At 38.6% G+C, this 22716-nt stretch overlaps 1 protein-coding gene across 1 annotated transcript in view; it reads right to left on the bottom strand.

The window, feature by feature from the left end:
• Window positions 1–850: 850 nt before the first annotated feature.
• LOC124638060 (protein dead ringer) overlaps window positions 851–22716 on the bottom strand; it is a 106436-nt gene continuing 84570 nt past the window's right edge. The window contains exons 6-11 of the mRNA XM_047174866.1: window positions 7376–7559; window positions 5587–5728; window positions 4959–5157; window positions 4340–4493; window positions 3704–3930; window positions 851–3417 (exon numbers count right to left, since the gene is read on the bottom strand). Of these exons, the coding sequence (XP_047030822.1) occupies window positions 3296–3417; window positions 3704–3930; window positions 4340–4493; window positions 4959–5157; window positions 5587–5728; window positions 7376–7559 (1028 nt within the window). The 3' untranslated portion in view covers window positions 851–3295. The remainder of the gene's footprint in view (window positions 3418–3703; window positions 3931–4339; window positions 4494–4958; window positions 5158–5586; window positions 5729–7375; window positions 7560–22716) is intronic.

The raw sequence follows: 22716 nt of genomic DNA, 5'->3' as shown, positions 1-22716 counted from the left end.
GTACGAAACCCTATAAAACGCCTTATGATACTGAAACCCAACACACATACTAGGTAGATATTATAACAAAAAAAATAGTTTAAAATAACCAATCAATCTCTTTTTTCATGGTTTTATTAGCATGAACAAGCGTAAAACGGATTTCAGACAGGACTTGCAGCGCCAACTATCGGAATTATAAATAAACTCGTTACACTCGTTAGGACTTGATTGAACAGAGCATTCTTACGCTAACGTCACAGACAGCGTTACGGCTCATTTCCACTACACGCAACAGATGGCGCTAATCGTACGAAACGTTTAAGCTTTCTTGCAATTACGGTAGATGGCGCTTTAAGATATTTTCAGGGTATGTTGGCTAGTTGTAGGGCTATTATCCGTCCCGGTTTCCTCGGATTTGTCCTAGTTTGGAGCTCGTCCGGGGGGCGTCCGGGTGGGGTTTTAAGAAGTGCCCGGGGAAAACCCGGACACTTCATGTGAGGAAGCACCTCATTGAATTAATTATTTTTCGGCATTATTGTGTACAACTAAATAAATGGATGAAAATTAGGTCCTGATTTTTTAGATATTATTTTCGTACTCGGCCAGGGCAAAATGCGATTTTAGCCAAATGTCCGGGTTTTTAAGAATCTTTGTCCGGGTTTGCCGAAAATCGGGATGGCAGCCCTAGCTAGTTGAGTGTTTAGCACTTGTCTTGCACCGATCTGTTCATACCGAAAGTGAAAAACTGGTGCAATTGTCTATGCACTTTTCTATAAGCTCAGAAAACCTCGAAGTAATGTGACATTGCACAATAAAATTGTAGAATACAGGTTGATCTCAAAATAAGTTGGCGAAATAAAATAAATAATTCGTAATACATAATTATTTAATTGTGTATAATTATTTGAATACATCAAAAATTTTTGGTGTAATACGAAATTCGCTAATGCGTAATCCGCTGGCTTACTACCTGTACATAAGTAGGCCAGTACATATATACTGATGCTCTTAACAAGTATTGTACATTGTCAGGAATGTACTAACATCTACCACTACTTAGCTCCAATACGCGGCTAATAGTTACTTCAATTTTACACAATAATCCTTTAAAATTAAATACTTTAAATTAACTAAAGTTATAAAACATTAAATCAGTCATTTACAAAAGAAAAACATTTTTCAATATTTTTTACAACAACGCTACGATAAGTTTTCTTCTATTTTACTGGAGATTTTTTTTCGTAATTTTGGATATCGCTTATTGCACTACGGTATTATTTTATGAAACTTATGAATAGGGCAAGCTGCCTTAGCTCCGACGACTCGATTGCGAACAAACGGACACATTTCATTCGATTACTTATTAAAATTACACTTAACTAAGAAATGGCATGTTGTGATGCTAACGAACTATTTGTGAACGGATTTAAGTAGCCCGAAATATCGTCCAAAAATGTACTTCTGTCTGAATTATTCATCAATAAAATTAATAATATCGTTTGACTATATCAAACGCCTATTCGAGAATTACTTTCAGATTCGCAATTTTTATTTACCAAACTATTTCCCTTGAAATAATCTGATAAACAAAAATTGGGAAAATCTGAAATAAAAAATGTAAAAAACGTGTACCTCAGTTATTTAGTAACATTCATTATTTTTACTTCTATAATATTTCAAAGAGAAACAACGTATACTTTGAATGAGGAAGACACTGTTTTATTTGTTATTTTATTCATAAAATAACTTATTAATTTTCTCGTGGAAAACTTGCAGTAAATAGCCTACTTGACGACAGATTCTGCTCCATTCATCAGTAGGCTAGTATCTCCCATTCAAAGTATACAGAGTTTCAATCGACAATTTATAAATACCTACTCACTAAGTACAATACTGACATCTTCATAGAAAAATTAACATACACCTTTTGAATCAAAAATCACAAACTTACGACACGGTGTATAACTGCACTACTTCCACACAATATATCTCTATTTACAATAATATACAATAACGACAAAAAATATATTTAGATTACGTCACCTGACAGTTGATGGAAGATAACAGACCTTATTAGCTGTAGCACACACTACGTATAAAAACACATTTCTTATTTCAATTACTTGTCACGTTAATCGGTTTGCATACATTTATAATGCTACAACTAATATTTCACTAGAAAAGCGGCTGGTAGTAATAAGGAAACAAATTATAAGTACAAAATTAAGTACCCATATATCAGAGTTAACTCACTCAATGGCACTTTGCATTTCCAATTTGCTCACTCACTCTGCAGCTGAATATACTTAAAACAACGTAATCTAAAAATGTATTCTGTCACGTTCCGTTTCAGGCAAACACAAGAACAAACGCGCGCTGTCCACTCATCACACATCTGTCAAATTATAAATAACGTAATAACTAAAAACTATATTTACACAAATTGTCATTGCCGTATGACATCATAAAAATGTATTAAAATTATCATACAAAACATCCATTAAAGAACAGCGATGAAATTATTCTTTTATTTTTATTTACAAATAATTCCACGTTCTTCTTAGGCAGTGTAATTTCTTTTTGAGAACTATAAATACTTTGAAAAAAAAATCAAATAAAAAATCTTAATCACATTTTTAAAATAACTAAGTACGATAATATCTCTATTGGATGATCCGTAATGTGAAAATTTTGTACTTATCTCGAATAATTTGAGTTCAATATTTTTTAATTTTACGATTTCAAGTCCCGAATACCTACTTTTCAGAGAAATTAAAAGTTACGTCAATTTAGATTGACAAAGTTTCTGTTGAGTTTACATCAGACTAATTTAGGATATTACTACTATTTCATAGTGGAAGCTAAAGATGTTGATTGTTCCATAAAATTCAATAGGTATTTTTAGTTTATAAATTAGTTTAGGAAATCAAGACGTGAACTCAACTACAAATACACAGTCTGATGACGAAGCTGACTGCCTATGCTGTGAAGAGGAGGGCGAGGAGATGTGGGACTGGGAAGATGATGAAATAATCTCCAATATTATAATACATTTTACAATAAAATGTAACGATGGAATGGTAAACTATGAAGGGAGCCCAATACAGAGTTATCACTTTCCCCTCACCTTACGCTACTCCTAAACATGGACAATTCGTCAACATTCTATGTATGATAGCAACATTTCCCTGAAGATACTTGAAAACTAATAATTTTAGCCGAAAATTTTCCAAAAACATTATTCTGGAATTAAAGGCTGTTCAGAAATATTAGATGCTTGAAACCGCAGCTAACTACGCTACTATGCTGTGGTTTAGGAGACCATTTGTCTATGGCCGTTCTGACCGTTGCCGGAGGGGAAGAGAACGCCTTCGTACGTGACGCCGTTCAGCTCTATGGACACCACCAGCTGCTGGTCTCCTGTGCTCGCGTCTCCTGGGGGCAGAGATAAAGATGTTAATACATGACATATAGAAGAATTTGGACAAAATTACTTGATTGAAAGAAGATCAAAAAACATGGAGAACTGAGTGTTGTGGTTTAAATACATATACATGCTTGGAAGAACCTTCCTATTGTATTGTTAGATAGTGGAAACAGTAAAGGACATATTTATTATTCTTTTTAGCCTATAATGTCCCATTGCTGGGCAAAGGCCTCTCCATCTTGCTTCTAAGATAGTAAATTTTCCGGAAGTATCTACTCAAAGCGTGATCCTTACCTCTGGTAGTAATTTTGAAGGCAGCACCATTAACACCATTAGTGGGCATGCCGTTGAGCTGCGGCGGCGAGGTGACGTCACGTCGCGCGCGGTGCGTCGGCGGGCTGTGCGGCGGCGTCGCGGGCCGAGGAGTGCGGCGCTTGGCGGGCGGCGCGGGCGACCGGCACGCCTCGCGCTTGCCTCCGCTCGTCTGCGAGTTGGGGCTCTCGCTTAGGTTCAGAGCCTCGCTGTAACCCATACTGAGGATAAGGAAATGTCAGGATGACATACATGTCAACTGTTTTGTTGACCCTAATATCGCTGTCGCTGAACTTGAACAATATCATGCCATCACTTTTTACAGAATTGCTAATAATTTCACTTACAGAAATACTTTATACACCAAGTCAAAAAACCCAGTCCGTCTAACTTAAGCATTAACTTGCAGCAAAGATGATCACCATTATTATTTTGGCTTTATTAATCTAGGCTCCTTCTTAATTCGAAGATTTTGCCAACATCAAAATAGAATAACCTACGCCTTAGGTGCGTTTAAAATGATAGTGTACCCCAAACTACTGAGCTAGATCCTCCATTTTCTAAACATGAAGTTATTATATTTCATGTATTTATAAGATTTTCCATAAGGAAACTTACCGTTGAGGCTCAAGGTCTGGTTGCGGGCTGTTGTTGTTGTTGTTGTTATACAAAGACCACAGTGTCAAGCGGGAGACGTCGATGGCGCTCAGAGCGGCTGCGTCGCGCGGTGACATTATCGGGGCTGGACCATTGCTGGGGGGGGATTCGGAACCTGCGGAAGGATTTTATGATTAGGAACTCGTTAAAATAGGAGCCTTAGACAGAATAGAATGCCAGACACAGTATAAGTGAATCAATGAAAAGATCATTGCAAGTGATACTATGCTTTTTCACAACGTTCAAAAAGTGGTGTTTAGCATCCAAGATTGAATAAATGATTTTGAATTTCCGAATTTCACTATTACGGAATAGTATCTGCTATCACAGGAACAATCGGTTACAAATATCCTTGTGACGTAGAGTTATGACTACGATTTTATCGTTTTAATTCTAATACCGATTGACATCCGCAACTCCTCATAGGCCCAATTCAAAACCAGCGTCAGGCACTAACTGCAACCTGATGTTGTTTTTGTATGTTTTTATTCTAACCTATATATGTGTCTTGTGTTGTATTAACAGACGATTTTTCTTTCTCGTAGTGCTTTTAATTGTAATTTCTTAAATAAAAACCTACCATTTCTCATAAGCTCCCTCTGCTGCTGAATCATCTTCATATACTCGCGCACTCTATACTCGATGTCGTGTTGCGCGATGTGCGGCGCATGCGGCGGCAGCGGTGGTAGTCGCGGCGCCACGCCCCCGAGCGACAGCGACAGCGGTTGCATATGCTGTGACAGTTGGGCAAGTGATGCGGGCACGCGGTTTAGAGGCGGCTGTGAGTATAAGGAGGTTATGTCATGACTATCTTAAACTAAGACATGGATGACATGAAAACTACTATGGTAGCAGAGTAAGAGATTTCCAAAGGGGGCTGCAAATAAAGTTGGACGTTGTGTAAAGATCACTGAATTTCATATTCAAGCATGATCTAATATCGAGAGCAGAATACAACAATGATATCGAATTATTCACTACAAGTGGCTTATAAGTTTGCCATCAATCCCAAGTGCTGTATCAACCAATATTCTGTTTTCAATAAGTGTCTACGCCAAAGTTTATAATATCAGGTCATCAGGTCAGTCGACTATTATAAGCGTGGAACAAAATTTCAGAAAACAATTTAGGATTCTGTACATATTCGTTTAACAGACTTCAGAGTTCTCTAACTCATTTAATTAATTTCGACAATGATAGATACTTACCATAGCCAAAGCAGCTTGCGCATCATATTGCCCTGAGGCACGACGACCCTCTCGCTTGTTGCCTTCTATAGCCGCGTCCAGCTCACTCCTGGTCGAAAGGTTCTTCTTCTCACACTCATAGTCGTACAGGTATTTCATGTATCTGAAAACAAAGACCACAATATGTTTAGCATTTGGGCTGTAAGACTTTATGAAACTAGGAATTTATGAGTTATTGACAAAGGACATTAAAATATTGGAACACCAAAATAGAATGAAGGACAAGGTAAAGCAGCACCGCCAAAGTCCTCCCCGAATCTATTATCATTCAAACTAATCTTCGTATCTATCAACTTAGTAATAAATCAACAGATGTCACCATGCAATCGTAAAGAACGCATGGATCTAATAATAAGTTTATTACTCCGCCCGCGGCCTGACAACCTTATAAATCATATTCCAAGCTCAATTATTATCAAAAGTCTATCCTTCAAGTATAATACGTGTCATTACAATTCTAATCCTATTCTGTAGTGTGTCAATTTTATATGACCCCATTGTCGCGTGTACCTTCCATATGTCATATTAAGTGGTCACATATTTAATGCGTAACACAATGGAAGCCGACTCGTCATAAAAACGCCACCTTTAAAACTGTCACATGCGATCTATAAAATACGACATTCGTCATTACTGTTAGTCTAAAATTATAAATGTTTCTACGTGTATGCTTTGGCATCAGAATACTTTTGTCTCGCTAGAATTCAACCTGTGACTAATTATTTACAGCAAGAAACTGGACATGATTATATTACGAATTGTGAATAAAGATATAACTGTTTAAACGTTCTGTACATAAGAGTATTTCCAACAAACATCAGTCTTGCATTAATGAAGCAATAAAGTGTACAAACCAAACAACGGTTAGCTTTCTAGAATCACAATACCTATTTAGGACAACAATCTACGACGTATTCAGAAATATTAGTTACAAAATCACTTCAAAGTCCAAACACACTATGAAAATTGTCGTAACGAGCCGCATACAGAAACAGATCGAAATAAAAGAAGCTGCGTTCGAAATCATCGGTTCGTGCGTAACCATCGTACATTTTGAATCATAAACGTAAACCACCTTTATGGCATCCGACAAAAGGAGAGGTGAAGGAACTCTTAGAGAGATAAATGGGAAATTATATCGGCTGAGATGAGCTAAGGTTATTAATTATGAAGTTGTCATATTGTCGCCTCGGTCGCTCACGTAGCGCTTTGTGGGCCATCTTTTGTCTCCAGCTCGTGAGAATTTGAATGAGGATGTGATACAAAGCAGGTCGAATATGGAGCGAGCTCCTGACTTGTAGGACCACACAGACACACCTTTTGTCGATCATGTTCTAGATAGAAGGATAATGGATAAAGATTTGGAGGTAGTCGACGAAAGCCGATACGAAAGGATTTAGTTTGATGTAATGCCATCGGCACTACATCTTTCCTTCTTTTAATGGCACTTGATTTTGTGTTTGGTGATGGCTAAGATGATGATGGTGTTCATTTTAGTCATAGACGATGTTGCTAAAAAATTAGCAAAATTACTCATGATTCTGACATGAGCCCTGCGTAGGTAATACATGGGTTGTGAACCCGATATTATTATGTGATAAATCTCTTATATCCAGTTCCTATAAAACTTCGTCGTGCTCCGGAATGGTACCTTCTTGAAAAATCACATCGGTTCTTGTCCATAGGAACCGCGCATTGAATACTTTATGATACACCATCACCGTGATTCAAAACACTCAATCCCACTTACTGTGTGCGCAGCGTGAAGGCAGCAGAGGTGATAGAAGAAGGCAGCCGGAGTCCCTTGATGATCTCCTGCCAGAGCTTCTTGTTGATGACTTCCACCAGGCCTCCGCGAGCAATCACCAGGTTGTAAAGCTCATACAGGTCTAGTACTGACTTCGCCATTATTGGTAGCCGGTTTATTGGAGTGCCTGGAACAAAAGAAATGTACAATTACTGGAAAACTGACGCGTGGTTGGGACAGCGGCTCGAAAACTAGAATTCTTCACAGATGCCAGCGTTAACAACGATAAATGTAATTGGGTTCTAAATAATCTTTAAAAAACGTCGTGTAAGTAAATAGTCAAGCTATATAAGCTAGAGCAGACGAATCAGAATTAATTAAGCCACACAAGATTACCTAAACTTAACTAAACTTAATCTTCCGTCAGCAGTAAAATACCTCAAAATACCACAGAACCAATTCAAATTGAGGGATAGCATAGGTACTTAACAAAAGAGTCTGACAAACATACAACATGTTCATTACGATATAACTTCGAATAGAGGAGAGTACACTCGCACTATTGCAAGTTGTAAAACCCTTTACTGCGTACTTCATAAAGGTCGTAAAAACAAACCACGTGTGTATAACAATATAGAAACAGATACAGCGCTTGATTGCGCTAGACAAACACTTAGGTACTAAGAAATATTAATTACATAGCCCACTTTATGTTTCAAGTCTCACCAGAATAAAGCTATCGGATAAAAAGATTCTATTTTACTACTTACTTGAAGCGCGTATCTAAAGTCAGTGACGATAAAATGAGAAGAAAAGCTGATTACGTTGACAACCATAACTTATCACCACCTGTATCCCTTGGGAGCATTGATCACAATTTTATGTGACGACATTACACGCCTTAATGTGATCTCACAACTGTAGAGACTTAAGAGGTAAATATGCTGTCAGGGACCCGCTAGTCAAGTGTAATATAAAATTAAGCTAAAAGCGCTTTATAGGAGGATTCTACAGGATTTTGAATATCCATGTATCGATGTACATGATCAAGCTAAAACGCGCTTGGTGTTGCAAACGCGTCAAGTGGGCAACAAGGCGAGCGTGTTAAATCGCATCGCATCGCACGATCGATGATTTACGGGCGCGAGCGAGTCAGATCGCGCTTTTACGATGCGCCCGAGCATTAGTGGCCCCGATTTAGCACAGCCCGTGTGGCCACGGAAGCCAGCCCCGTTTGTTCTATGTGGCTAGTTTGCGAGTATTTGATTTACTGTAATTTGGCTGTTAACTTGGCCGATGACGTGACGAATCCGTGCCGACAGCTCTTACACTCCGATTTACAATAAGGAACTGTTAGCCACTTAGTTACGCTTGTGAGACACTGGAACTGTCAGCTTCTGATGTTTACATCTTTGGAACAAGAAAACAACAGTGTTTATATGCCATTACTGCGCCGAGTGAAGACGGCTTTACTTTCGCACTTGTTACTATGGATGTCAAATACAGCCTGAGATGTGAACATTCTTCAAGAAGCGCGGCGCTTGAATCCTACAAGGCTACACTACGATATCCTCCCTCGTCATGCCCTAATCGATTAATAGCCAAATCTTAAAGACACACAGCATGACAAGATGTAGAACACCACAAGCCGACCTCACTTTGAATTCAGCTGCACTCAACAACTTAAAAAAAACTTAGGATGTTTCTGTAGTAATTTTCCACCAGACATTGAAATTTCGATCATCTTCAAAAGAAAACTATGTCAGTAGATCGCACTACCTACAGTACTATCAGTTATCAGCAACATTATCTTGGACAAGTTATTTCAATTTGCCGGCTTGAAGCGCCAGCAATCAATCAGCAATGTCTGGATGATTGTTCCGAACAATTCGTTACATTTGCACAGTCACGAGTCGATATCGAGTTACAAGCTGGCTAGCGCCTGCCGGCATTACGGGTTGGTCCTGTTACGGTGTGTGATGATTGGTTCCAGAGTATTGATAAAATAGGAAAGGCTTTTGTGCAGTCACCATTGAAGATATAGAAAAAGTAAACTATGTATATAATAAAATAGATAAATTAGAAAAGCAATCGTTAGCCAATCGAACATATAGGTATAAATATAATAAGTACCTAAATGCTGTAGAAAAGTTATTGTTTTGAAGATTTTCTTTTACGAAGCATTTACTGTCTGTCCACATTAGGATTAATATTAAAGGAGCTGCAAGTCAAAAAGTAAAGTTAATAATCACGATAGATGTCATATTAAAAGATAAATTTCCTACACTTCATGAACCGGTCCAAGTAAGTAATTTCTCCCAGTTGCAAAAAACTGTAAGAACTTCCATTTTCCCGAATCGCGAACACCCGAAGCAGCAACAGCCCGCACGTAACAGCCTCGATCGTTTATTAATGAGAGCGAAACATTAGCGAAATACCTAAACGACTATTTGTCAATCCGTCTTCCTGTCTGCAGTTAATCATTCCCCCGTTTATCTGGTGTCGGGGGTGCGAGGGGGTGAGTCGGGGGCTTGGGGGCTTGGGGGAAAGGGGTGGCAACGTCACCCGTCCAGATTAATTGCCACGTTTGAAGTAAATGGAACAACATGATGCGCAGGAATTGGAGTATATTTGGTGTGGTGTAGGTGTCTAGTTTTTTGTTAAGTTTAACCTGCTAGATGTTTAGCTTATGGCGGAATAACCAAAGAGCAGTAAAGATAACCCAAAAGTAAATTCATTTAAGTTTAAATCTAGCCTGAACTAATGCCCTATGATCAAGGCCCAAACAGATAACTTATATTCAAATAACAGAAATAAGTACAACTACATACTTTTTCAGCATCAAACAATCCATAATTATCACTCTTCAGCAGACAGAAAATCCAAAACCATTTAGATAATTATGTAAAAACGTAAATTTCAATACACTGGTAATACTACCTCATATGGAAATTACAGAAATGTGAATGATACAAGGAATATTTGGAATTTCCGAGTACCTAGGTACCTACTTATTTTCAATCGTCAACAACGCATGAGTAACGGTAACACCTAAATACTAATAGGATAGCGTAAACTGAAACGTGAAGTCAATAAGAAAATATAACAATGGATGACTCATGATCAACTTCTGTGAATGGGTCAGTGGTAAAAAACTGGCGAAGTTCGAGTCTGATTCGCACACGAAGGGTTCCAATTGGAACCCGAACATATATTTTCTTCTAATTAAGAAATGTTGTTGTTAATGAGGCCGTTTGGGTATGTATGTAACCTTAAACATAACAATATACAGAATACCTACATAAGAATAGATAAATAAGTAGGTATTCTTTTTCTCAAAACTAAACTGAAATTAGTAAGACTCCTAACATTATCACCAAATTATAGCTAATATAGCTATGATTTTTTCTTAACCGTTGATGTGTCATCCATTTTCCAATTCCGCGAAAGAAACAATAGGTACCTAGTTCGGATTCGCAAATCGATATTCGTGCATCACTAATTCTGACTATCGATTCTCTCGATTCGCCTTGCACTCGCCACCCAGGCTCGTCACAGCACGTTGACAACCTTTACTGCCCCTACTAAGTTGCTTTGAGCCCGATAGCGACTTTTATGACTAACATTTCACCCACAATAACATGACCTCTGACTTCTCAATACTCTTATTCATAACTTTAAGAACCCAGGTGTCAAAGTATGCTGGCCATCTTTTGATAGTACACCTCGCTTTGATGTGCAAGATTATGTGTAACTTTTCTATGGTTCAGTGCAATGGTATTAATAAAGTAAGACTTAAAGGTCGCCTTAAATAAATACTAGTGCATTCATACAATATTATAGCTAGTTAAATTGTAGGTAATTTCTAAGTAAGTACTTACAAAAAGGAATCTTCTAGAAGTTAAGAAAAGTAGCTAAGTATTGTTACATTGTAGTGAGTGCCGTACAACATGACGAAATCAGAGGTAAATGAGTCTGGGAAACTTATGGGTCAGTGGTTACGGTGAATTACGAGAATATCGTAAATACATAATACAAATTACCCGCAATTGAACATGGTACAGATAAAGCACGATTTCCAACATCGAATGGCTTCTAAACAACATTGCATAGACGCTGGGCGCGTTATCAGGCGGGGCCGGCAGTCCCGTTACGTCTAAATACCACTGCGCTTACAAGAACCCGTGGACAAAAGCTATTGTTTATGAAAGCAATCACCCCAATAACGATTTCCACAAAACGCGCGGCTCGCCGGCGGCGGAAAACGCGCGATTCGATGCGCGTGCGCCGAGCCGCGCGCGCTATTTGCATACACGTACCATTTATAAAGGCCCACACAGCGGAGCGCGGCTGACGGCTCACTCAATTCGGCCGCCCGAAGCGTTATTTACGACCTATGTCAAATCGCCAGCGGAGCCAATCTAATCGTGCCCAATTGTGACAAATTATTGCTTTTCCTACGAAACCTTACGCTAAATTTGTATTATGAATTTCACTGGACTAACGTACGCTTTATGGAACTGCGTACGGAATAAATTCCGAGTGTTCCCCGCTACAGTGTTGCTCGCGATTATTCGCACCTCGCCCGATATTTATTGGCACTCGGTGTCGCTTAGAAAGGCTAATTCTTTTGTGTTGGCAACTCGCGACTGTCGTAAATCGTCTAACCGAACGCCTCCAAGTGCTGATAAAGGATTGTAAATAACAGCCGATTAGCCGACTAATCTCTTTTAAGTGTTGCAGATTGCAACTTTGATTTGCACACCGTTTTACAGCCAGATTAAGTTGGAAATTTAATTTGGTTAAGGTGCGTTAATAAATTCCGAGCGACGTTTTATTAGTGTTAAATGGTGATTTGGTTATTAAATACGGTGATAAAAATGTTGTGATGACACAAGCGTATTAATGACGGTGCGAGGGTTATCAAAATGTCAAGTGCAGCGCGCGGTGGACTAGTGCGGCGAGCAGCGGCGCGCGACGACACGGGCGATAATCGATCGAATCGACATTCAACGCCTCCCGCTTATCGAGAGCAGTATCAAGGCCCTTGGAGCCCGACAACCCCGCGGCGGGCCAATGAGCGGCGCTCGCCAGCCCGGCCCGGCCTCCCATTGGTCTGATACGCTTTTGATTGCGCCGCCCCACTCGATTCACGACTCGATCAATCTCAATTATTCGAGAGTGTTGGTAATACTCCAAGTGGTCGGACTCAGTCGCGTTTAATTGCACATTAACTCCACAGGAATTTGTTTCGCAATTCGTACGTTGCTTGGATTAGATAATTTAATACATAGATAGTTTCCTATTGTGTTCAGGCTTGTCTTAGTAAGACTGCTGTGCTTACACCATTATTTTTATGTAAGTAGGTTTAAACAGCTATATCAATGAAATACCTAATTAATGATAATGATGTATTTATGTGAGGTCAGTTATTCTGAGTCGCACTGCATGCATGTAATAATCTCCTAACAAATTTATTTACAGAAACTCCACTACAACAGTTAAACATTTACGATTGCGGATAAATTCATGTTAATGTGACAGATAAACCCGTATTATCTCATAATGTAAAATACTTACAATTTGCCTAAATCTGAATAGGTACAGGCTGAGTGCACACCATTTTACACCATCCAAAGATAGTCAAAACCATCATTTGTGGAATGTTTTATCTATAACACATGCTTCACAAAGACTCTAACAATAAACTCATACCGATTTCAGAAAAATTACGAATAAATAGTTTAATAAATCAACTTTTTTTTAGATAAAAGTTAATCAAAGTTAAAAAAAGTCTGCCATCACTCGGAAGTAAATTACAACACTATTGTTACATAAAAACCCAGGTAATTATTTCATTTTAATTATCTTCACTCTAATATTACATTATAAAATCACTTTAATATTATTTACAATTAAAAAGGGTGTGCAAAATGCATCAAAAACACAAGTGCCTGGTGTTTATTTTATTTCTTATTCGAGTATTAAGGCTATAAACGACAGCTAGCCTCTATTTAGACAGTCGTTATAAGTTTATGGGCGGAAGAATTTATTGCCCCTCGCAGCGAGCTTTTAATTTAGAAATACGATCATTCTAGTGTTAATTTCTACACTTCAGAACAAAACATGTGCATAACAAGAACAAAAACTCCTCCCCAATACGACCAAATAATTATTATTGAACACAGATTAATATTCATAAACTTTAAGCACATTACGAAATATATTGAAATTTCGTAAGTAATAAGGGTGAAGAAACCTAATAATACACAGCGCCAGTAAAGTGCTCATAATATAGTATATAATTTCGCGAAATTACCATAACTCAATGTAATATTTATTGCTTGTAGTACAAATTCCAGGAGATACGGCGCGAGAATGACATAAGGCCGAGGATACAACGATCAATCATGAAGGGGGCAGTAAAGTTGAGAACAATCCAGCGTAATTCCGTCTGAGAGACATTAAAACAGCGGCCGGCCCTATCCGGTGCAACATTGTGGCGTCCCTGCCCACTCCTGCACTCACTTCTACTTGTAATTATTACACTTTAGCACGATCCCCGCTACGGATTTGACAACATTAAAAACCATCAATGAATCAAAGAACGTCACAACATAAACCCTGGATCTTATACCCAATAACACATAAATCATTTATTCGAATGCAAATCAAAACTGAGAAAGATTAAAGTATCGCTCTCAGTGGAATTCAGGAGGCCATTCGATGTAATTGGCAATCATTCAGAAAAGAATATACTCTCGCTCGAACAATCAAGACAAAGGCGGCCGATAGTACCTACAGGCGAGCCATTACGGGTCAATACCCATTATTACGCTATATTTTCGCGAGCACAGCCCTCCGATATCCCGTACGCTCACATGAGACGGCAAATATCTGTAATTAAAGGTTGTAAAGTTGATTTACGGTCAGGGTCCGAGGATCGAGGCCCGGGGAGCGAGTCGGCCAATGGCGCGTCGCGTAGCCCTCGTATCAATTTATTAGAAACGAATGAAAATCGCGGCTGCGGTGGCGGTGGCGCGCGATTATGTGGCGCGGTGCGGTCGCGCGGCCCATCAGCCATCAGCCAGCCGAGCTCGCCGCCGATAGTATCGAGCGCTGTTGCGTGCTTTACGATCTCCGCCAGCACGGTAACACCGGCAATAAAATTGCAACAATGGAAATGTCGGATGCGGCTGAAAGACGACGATGCGACTACGCCGGATCATTGCGATGAATGCAACAATGGAATCCTCCAAACGAAGGTGGCAACTATCGACGGCTGTAAAGCCGAGCTATCCGACGCGACGTGCCTCCGTTATGACACTCCGCAGATACAAACAATACTAACATAATGTGATTGCAATAACCCTGCGCGAGCGCTCACAATGTTAACGAACGAATACTATAAACGTATTTCACTTATTTAAAGGAGAAGCTAAATCTATGGAAACGCGACGGTTCGATGCAGTAAAATGTTCACTTAACGCACGAGGCTCGTCGGAACAATCATACCAAATATCGGAACAAAGCCACTGATGTACTGCAAATAAAGAAGCTTCTCGGATTTATTCCACAATAAGTCTCTAAGAGGATCGATATTATGCATTGTTTCCGATCGTGAGCAGCGCCGAGTACGGTTCGACCCTTGGAACATTTAGTATCTGAAAAGTAATTATTAGCATTTGTTGTTTCAGAATGGCAGTATCTTCTGCCTGAGATGTATGTAATTTATTATTAACGTAGTCATGTTTACGCTTTTTATGGGCGCAGAGAAAATTGACCGACAAAACGGGTCTGAGGCTTACAATGTTGTTTCCACTGCACTGCGTAATTATACATCGACAAACATCATCATGTTGATCTTTCTAATCGAATTGAACTTTGCAAACCTTATTTTAGCTGCTGTAGTGTCATACACTGAACGAACTAGACCTACTTGGTAGTTATTGCAAGATGCCACCACTTTACAATTTGTACTTATTACATGTTCTCTTTTATGGCCCTCGTTTTGTCGCTGACGGCTATCGTAAAATATCATCGCGATGGAAACCCTTAATTTGTGTATCAGTTCTTTTGTTGTAATACACTGTTGCTAATCTTTGTTTACGATGTTCCAGGGCTAAGATTGGTTTTGAAGAAATCCCATAAAAAGTTTCAGGTTCGTGTCAGGGTTAGGGATTATCCTGTAATTTGGCTGTATGGAAATTATCCTCATCATTGTAAAACCGCTTCTCCAAAACATATTCCTGTGTCACTGGTAGGTAGGCAATAATAGAATTCATAAAACCGCCATGTTTTGGTCGTGTCTAGACGAAGGTGTCGAGAATTCGAGTGCCACCGCGTTTACTGTCTCCCCTCAATGGTAATTTGAATGACAATTTAAATTACAATATGGAACGGCGTCCCAGCGGTGACGAAGCACATTAGATACCAACACCTACGGAGTTTATTCAACGAAATTTTATTTCTAATAACCCATTAAAATATTTATTTGTGAAAAAGCAGCCTTTGTTTTTCTAGAATTTGAATTATTTATACAACTCTTCATACGGTTTAAAGTCAGTCCTTAGTATAATATGCTACGCAGTACCAAAGCCACATGTTGCGTATAAGCCATCCAATAAATCTATTGTGGTAAACGTCATCTTTGAAACCAAGTTTAACGGTCCGCGCCCATGAAATAATAAACTAGCATATCACAATAAAATCATAAAGGAATCAGAATCAGAATAAAAAGTGAATGGAGCTAATATTGATAAACATGAGACAACAGAATGAGAATAACCTATAACGGAAATAAAATAATCAGGTGTTGGTTGACAAAAAACAGACAATGGAGTCAAAGGGCAAGTTTTGACAATGGTACTGCTTGGCAGATAGAACAAATGAGGTGTGTGCCACAATGCTGCATTTACATAAATGGATCCGAAGATGGGCTGCAGGCACACGGTGACATTCGACAGTGGTTTATAAACGAGAAGAAAGGACAATTATTATTATTGATTTTCTCATGAATAGTGTTATGAGAGTCGCTTTTGATGGATGTTGGTTTAGTGATATTAAATTTTAGATTGAGCTTCGAAGTTTTATGTGTGTCTTGTTTCTGTTTGTTTAGACTTTATCGCTTGAACTAACATATTTTCTGTTATATTATCCTTTGCTTAGCATAGGATTTTAGATGTATCAAATAAATCAGCTCTCATCAAAATCGCTCCAGTTTTTTTCACGGCATTTTCACCAGGTATTCTTTAAGTAGTTTTGCTCAATGAAATTGAATGCCCTGAACTTTAACATTTGAGATAATCGAATTAGACTTCGATTCTGTATCTGAGATGGATCGATATTCTTTGTGCAGTAATCTGATGAAGCGATAGGTTGAACTTATCTTGGCGTTATATCGCTCGCTTCCGGCCGCCCCACCTCGTCCCTATCTATATCTATATAAAAGATTACATTTAGATACGTGTTCATATCATATTGTATTGATTTCTTGTTGTAGGTATTTGTGGGTTTGTGTCGCAATACTTTGATTGTGAAGTTTTCCATGAAGTTTATTTTGTTTGGCGATATCGTTGACGATTTTAAGTTTCATTTCTTTTGCTGTTTTATCATTTATTAATAACTTGTCAATACTTCCATATTATGTTCAAATCCTATATCATTTCATAACGTGTCTTGCTCGTCTTATTTACAAAGTCAATATTTCCTCCTTTTCTATTCGACTCCCTATCAAATATATAGTCGTATAAATGCAATAAGCTTTCCCCTATTAGATCCGCCCAGCTGGCAGGGCGGGCGGGGATCTAGGGCGGGCCGGTGACGCCTACCCAAGTTACGTTCTATCATTTTATTAAGTTTGTGATAGCCTTGTTGATTTACAATATAAATTGAACCTATAATTTCTGAGTGTCTTAATGACGACTGGGTCAAATAAAGTGACATCCGATGTCATAAAAAGCTTTATGTAGGTGAACAGCAATCATATCTCAAAATAATTAAAATACTAACTAAACTAACAATGCCCAAATGCAGACATCCGTGGGAAAGACACACATAATTGCATTTCGCGGATGTGAGATAATGTACACCGGTCCACTAAAGTTTTGTAAGTACTTGCGTACAGTCGTGACATTTCTGTTTGAGTTTCAGAGACTAGCAAGCTGTGGTGCCATGTGTACAGAGATAACGGGTATCCGGCACCTTTAGATTAGTCGATCGGCGGATATTAACTAATACTGTTAATATTTGACTTACACAATAACCTGTAATGATGACTAGGTCATAACAGCAAAATTATGTACAAAATAATAATTAGGTACCAACTCTTAATTTAACTCTATCAACGACACTAAAATAGAGGGGATTAAAATGAAAGAAAAAATAGCTATGAAAAATTAAGTATCAACATTATCTTCCGGATTAATAGTTACGAGAATTGTGAGTGAGATTTTCGAAATTTGTCACGTCAAAACCTGTCAACACATTCCTTTAGATTTTTTGAAAATGACACCTCCAGCTCTGACTGCCGTCGCGTCGCCGGCGTATTTATACACATCTTCAATTTCAGCTACAAATCATATTTTATTATTTAGAATATATTCAGCACCTGTATCTATTCGAATAGTTCTAGGTTTCAATCGGGCAGCGTCTTAATCACCAGTTATAACGCCGGAAGTGCTGTCATCAGTAGTATAAATAATCACTTTTGGTCCACAGGTCGTTAGTGGGGGAAGCCGGGGTGGAGTAGGGGGGAGAGGTAATTTAGCTGCTCACCCATCAAGCACACCTTCGCATTGACCTGGATTTAGCTTTCAATTAAGAATATTAAAAACATCTTACAATGATCAAGGAATGAGTTTTGGGCAAATAACTTTGGCAAAGAAATTAAATATGTAGATGACGTCGTCAACCTTAAAAAACCAAATTCTTCCCTTGTTATGTATTACATATGCCTTCACAAAAGTTTACTACAGGACAAGTCAATACTCAGTTAAAAGTTGCAGTTCTGGTTTTGCAAATTGGTTCGAATATCGTCACATAGAGCAAATCACTAGCCGATATGAAAATACATAAATTCGTAATTTTCTTGGATTTCTTAGATATTTGAATAAACAATCGCAGATATAATTAGGAACGGTACCAAACGTTGTTTTAACTAATAATATTTCTCGTTATTATAGACATGGTCACATGAGCGAATCGGATTCGTGTAGGCTGCATTTCAAGCTGACACGCCGACAGACGTTTGATTTTTCGCGAATAACATACTGAGTGGGAAGGCAGAATCAAACAGAAATAATTTTCTAATATTGAAACAGACGTGATGACTGATCCGTGGGCTAATTAGATTCTAACGAGCGGCAATCAGCGACATCTACTATCTAGATGGTCGGTGGCCGATGAGTGATCCTCTTTATTTTATAGCACGACGAGGAGGTGGCTACTATTCTCGGCCGAGGAAATGGATACGCGTCAATCGTCCGACAACACGAAAAAAGCGTTATGAAAAGAACAATGTGCGGCTTCCGTGAGGCTAAGTTTAGATGGTGTCCGTTTCAATGGGCTGGAATTGACTCCTGACCTTCTTAAAAGCTGAATGGAAGATATAAGTAGGTGATATCTGAAATCGATAGCGTAGCGAGTGTTGAAGGCAAACCAGTTCAAATCGAACATCTGCTGCAAGAAGCGTGAAGAAATTACAATTTATTATATTCAGAACTTATTTCTGCAAAGCTAAATCAATTAACCAAACGAGATGATAACAATAAATTGTTGGATCCAATTGTGTTATCTGGTGCGGTAGCGGGGTGTTCGCTTCGCTGTCGACTGTCGAATCACAAAGCAAACGGTTCGAATGCTGGCGGGCCCTTGTTAGCACCTCAGACACCTCGGAACACGATCGATTAGGCCCGCGGCCGCTCACATTCAATTATTTATTTATTTATTCGTAATTAAGCCGCGCGAGTTATGGGCGCCGTTTCGATTTACGATCCGACCAGATGAGTTATCAGCGATCGTCGATACGATTGCTTTATGGGACGTCCAATTGACGAAAAAAAATTGTTTTCACACTCTCCTGAATTTTACTGCGTTTTAACGTGGATGCATTCTTGCAAAATTGCCTTATTTATGACTATATTTTTTTTTTAGTCCGAAACCTTCACTTCAAAGGTACTACAAACATCTTCAGCTTCAGCACTTTTTTCTAGTCCTATAAAATATTTCCTACTTCAACACATTTTTCGCCGAATGCAATACCGAATTAATCAACAATTACATCCACTTCACTACAACGACAAGTAGTTACAAAACAAATGTTATCTCATTACCGAGTACAATAAGCTCACCATTAATAACCTTGTATCGATACATCGGCAACGATTTTATCGATTCTCGCCACTCGATAAGGCGGCCGTCATGAGGCCAATTTGTAAGGGCCCATAAATTACTTTATTAAAATAAATCAGCCAGTTTATTGTTCTCTTCTCGCCTCAGCCACTATTGTTGTTTTGGGACACGAGTATAAACTTTCAGTATACCTAAGTACCTACTGATAATGAAATGGTAACAAAAGAGTCTAATGTTATAAGTCTTTAGATATTTAGAAAATTACCTGTACCTAACCTGCAGTATGTGTTTTTGTTACCAGCTAAGTAAAAGTAGGGGTTTGGAAAAAAGGTCATAGAAAAAGTCTTATCTTGTTAAATATCACTTGACATTATCAAATGAGTAACAATTTGTCATTAATAACAGCCAAGACATGACTAGATAGCATGTGTTTAAATAAATACAAATCATGTCGAACAGCACGCGACTAGCTGTCTTATAAATATTGCAGATGCCGGCGGGCCGCCGATAGTAATTCACACATTATTGGACCACGCAATGAGTATAAACATGTTACTCCACCCGGTGAAGCAATGCTCGAAATAATTGTACAAAGAAATATGATATTACAAACGCCCCAAGCTCCACATTCCTCATAGAACACATTCACAAATATTTCACGTAATTAATCCTGCTCAAAACAATCAATTGCAAAACTTCTGACTTGTCAATTAGTGTCAAATACTCGTTGTACCATTAATTTGCGCATTGATTTCAAATATTGGCACAAAACAACCAAATTAACATTCACAAACTAACCAACTTAAATCAAATTAAATGAAACATGATTTCGAGATTTCGAGATGCTATAAGCAATAAATAAGACAATTATAATGAAATCGAAGACATAGTAGATTTATCGGAAGGTGCGAGACGTGTGAACGAGGCACGGGACGAGTCGAGTGCGCGTACGACCGCGAGCGTTAATAAACGATATTAATAAGTTATGTTTTTAATTACGGCCCGATCGTGTGCTTATTTATCCGTGTGATTTTATAGGCCCCCGCGGCGGGCCTGGGCCCAAGGCCAACACTATAAAATATATGCCGATGAATAAATTCGATTCGTAACGAGATGTATCGACTGTGGCAGCCCATTACAGTTTATGTTATCAATGTAAGGAAATGGTGTAAATATTTTGAGAAGAATAACTGTTGTATAGTTTTATATTGTATTTTTTTATTTATACAGATGAAGCAATCAATATTTTTGGAATTAGTTCTTTTACAGTCACAGATTATGCGGAAGTAATAACACATGCCTGAAACACTCAAAGCTGTGTAAAAGACAATATGGATACAACACCACTAGAAAAAGAAAAAAGTTCCCCATTCCAAACTCCTTAGAGCAAAAAACTAATTTAAAAACGGAATCAAATCTAAATATACAGAGTCATAATAAAAAAAAGAACTCGGTAACGTCCCTTCATTGTCAAGAGCTAAATCCGATACCGTTCAAATCATGTGACGGATCGTGGAATAACGTCGCAACCGGCGCAGACGCCGCAATGTGGAAATCCAACAGAAAATAAGAGAAAAATAGAATAGAAAAATTGAAGTGACAGCAGACGTGGATTGACGGCTGTGCCTACATACATAATGACTTATTGTCACGCCTACACACGCGATAGTGTTTTATTTTTAATTCAATGTAGGTACATCTAATTATGTCAAGTGGACGATGTAACACAGATACTATTCTTGTCCCATAAGTTTTTACGTAATGAAACCATAACACTTACATACATTACCGATATAAAACTAAGCCTTAACTTTACTAGAGTAAATACATAAACTTAGAAAACAGAGACAGATACAGACAATAAATTATCCTAGCGACAGATGGATTAATTTTGTGAGCACGGATAATTTATATGGTTATTAACTCAAGCAGTCAAATAACTTTAGTTCTGGCGACAACCATTTCAGGGGTTTAGAAGCAGTTTCTTATTACGTAAGTGAACGAGGCCTTGATTAAAATGAATCACGTTACAGGGTCACGCCATTCTCGGGTTGTTTGGTCTGGAGAGCGCCACCGCCAAAATACGGCGCAATCACGCCCCGTAAATGGGTCACAGCAACAATGTCCGACCTCTGTAGACCTACACACAACTGTTATTAATCAAATTTTACAACATCGTAAAACCACGACGGGATTAAAAGCCCACTCGAAAAATACTGGAAATCATATTTTTATGAGATTTAGATCCGAAGTTATTATTTGGGGCTTTTATAGAGGCGAGCTGTTTAGCGGTGGTTTCCAATTTGTGGCGCGAGTGATTTACGAGCGGCCAGATCGACGCTAGACGCGGCGCAGACGCACCGTCACGCGGACAATGAGCCACTGTTCACTGTATCACCGCGATGACGACTAGCTATAAAACGCATTAACGCCCCTTTACTTCTCAAGGATATCGATAGGAAAACTTATAAGCTGAAATAGGGTTACGACCGAAACCAAGTGTGACAAATCGGTAAATGAACTCGTGGTTTATGCTGAAGTTTATGACAAGGCTTTTGGAAATATGATCATTATCATATTCTGGGAAATTCAACTTGATGTTGCTGTTCTTTTCTTAACTTTGATGTCTTATAAGACTGATGGCAGATTAGAAGACGAGAGATGAATTATAGTTTTGAATAAAACGCGTCGACGCATCAAGATAAAAGTAACAATTGTAAGTAGACGTTATGATTGCTGACGAGATGAATCATTGTAGAGCAAGATTCGAAAGTCGATGGCAAATCTATTCTTACAAAGCATTCTAATTAACTGAGACAGTGTTCCGGCGAACACAACCCGTCTCGAGTTTCCAATCAGAACTCTAGGAACCAACTCGATCTAATGTAATCGTAGACTCGGACGCATTGGCCGATCTCCCACAAGGAATCGGGATACGACAGCTGATTTCCGGTCTGAGATACGACGGCACTAGATAGCACCAAGTCTCCGAT

This window comes from Helicoverpa zea, chromosome 17, assembly GCF_022581195.2.
Source record: "Helicoverpa zea isolate HzStark_Cry1AcR chromosome 17, ilHelZeax1.1, whole genome shotgun sequence".
In the NCBI taxonomy this organism is placed as follows: domain Eukaryota; kingdom Metazoa; phylum Arthropoda; class Insecta; order Lepidoptera; family Noctuidae; genus Helicoverpa; species Helicoverpa zea.
Note: the sequence above shows the minus strand (reverse complement) of the source record. Positions and strands in the feature narration are given on the sequence as shown.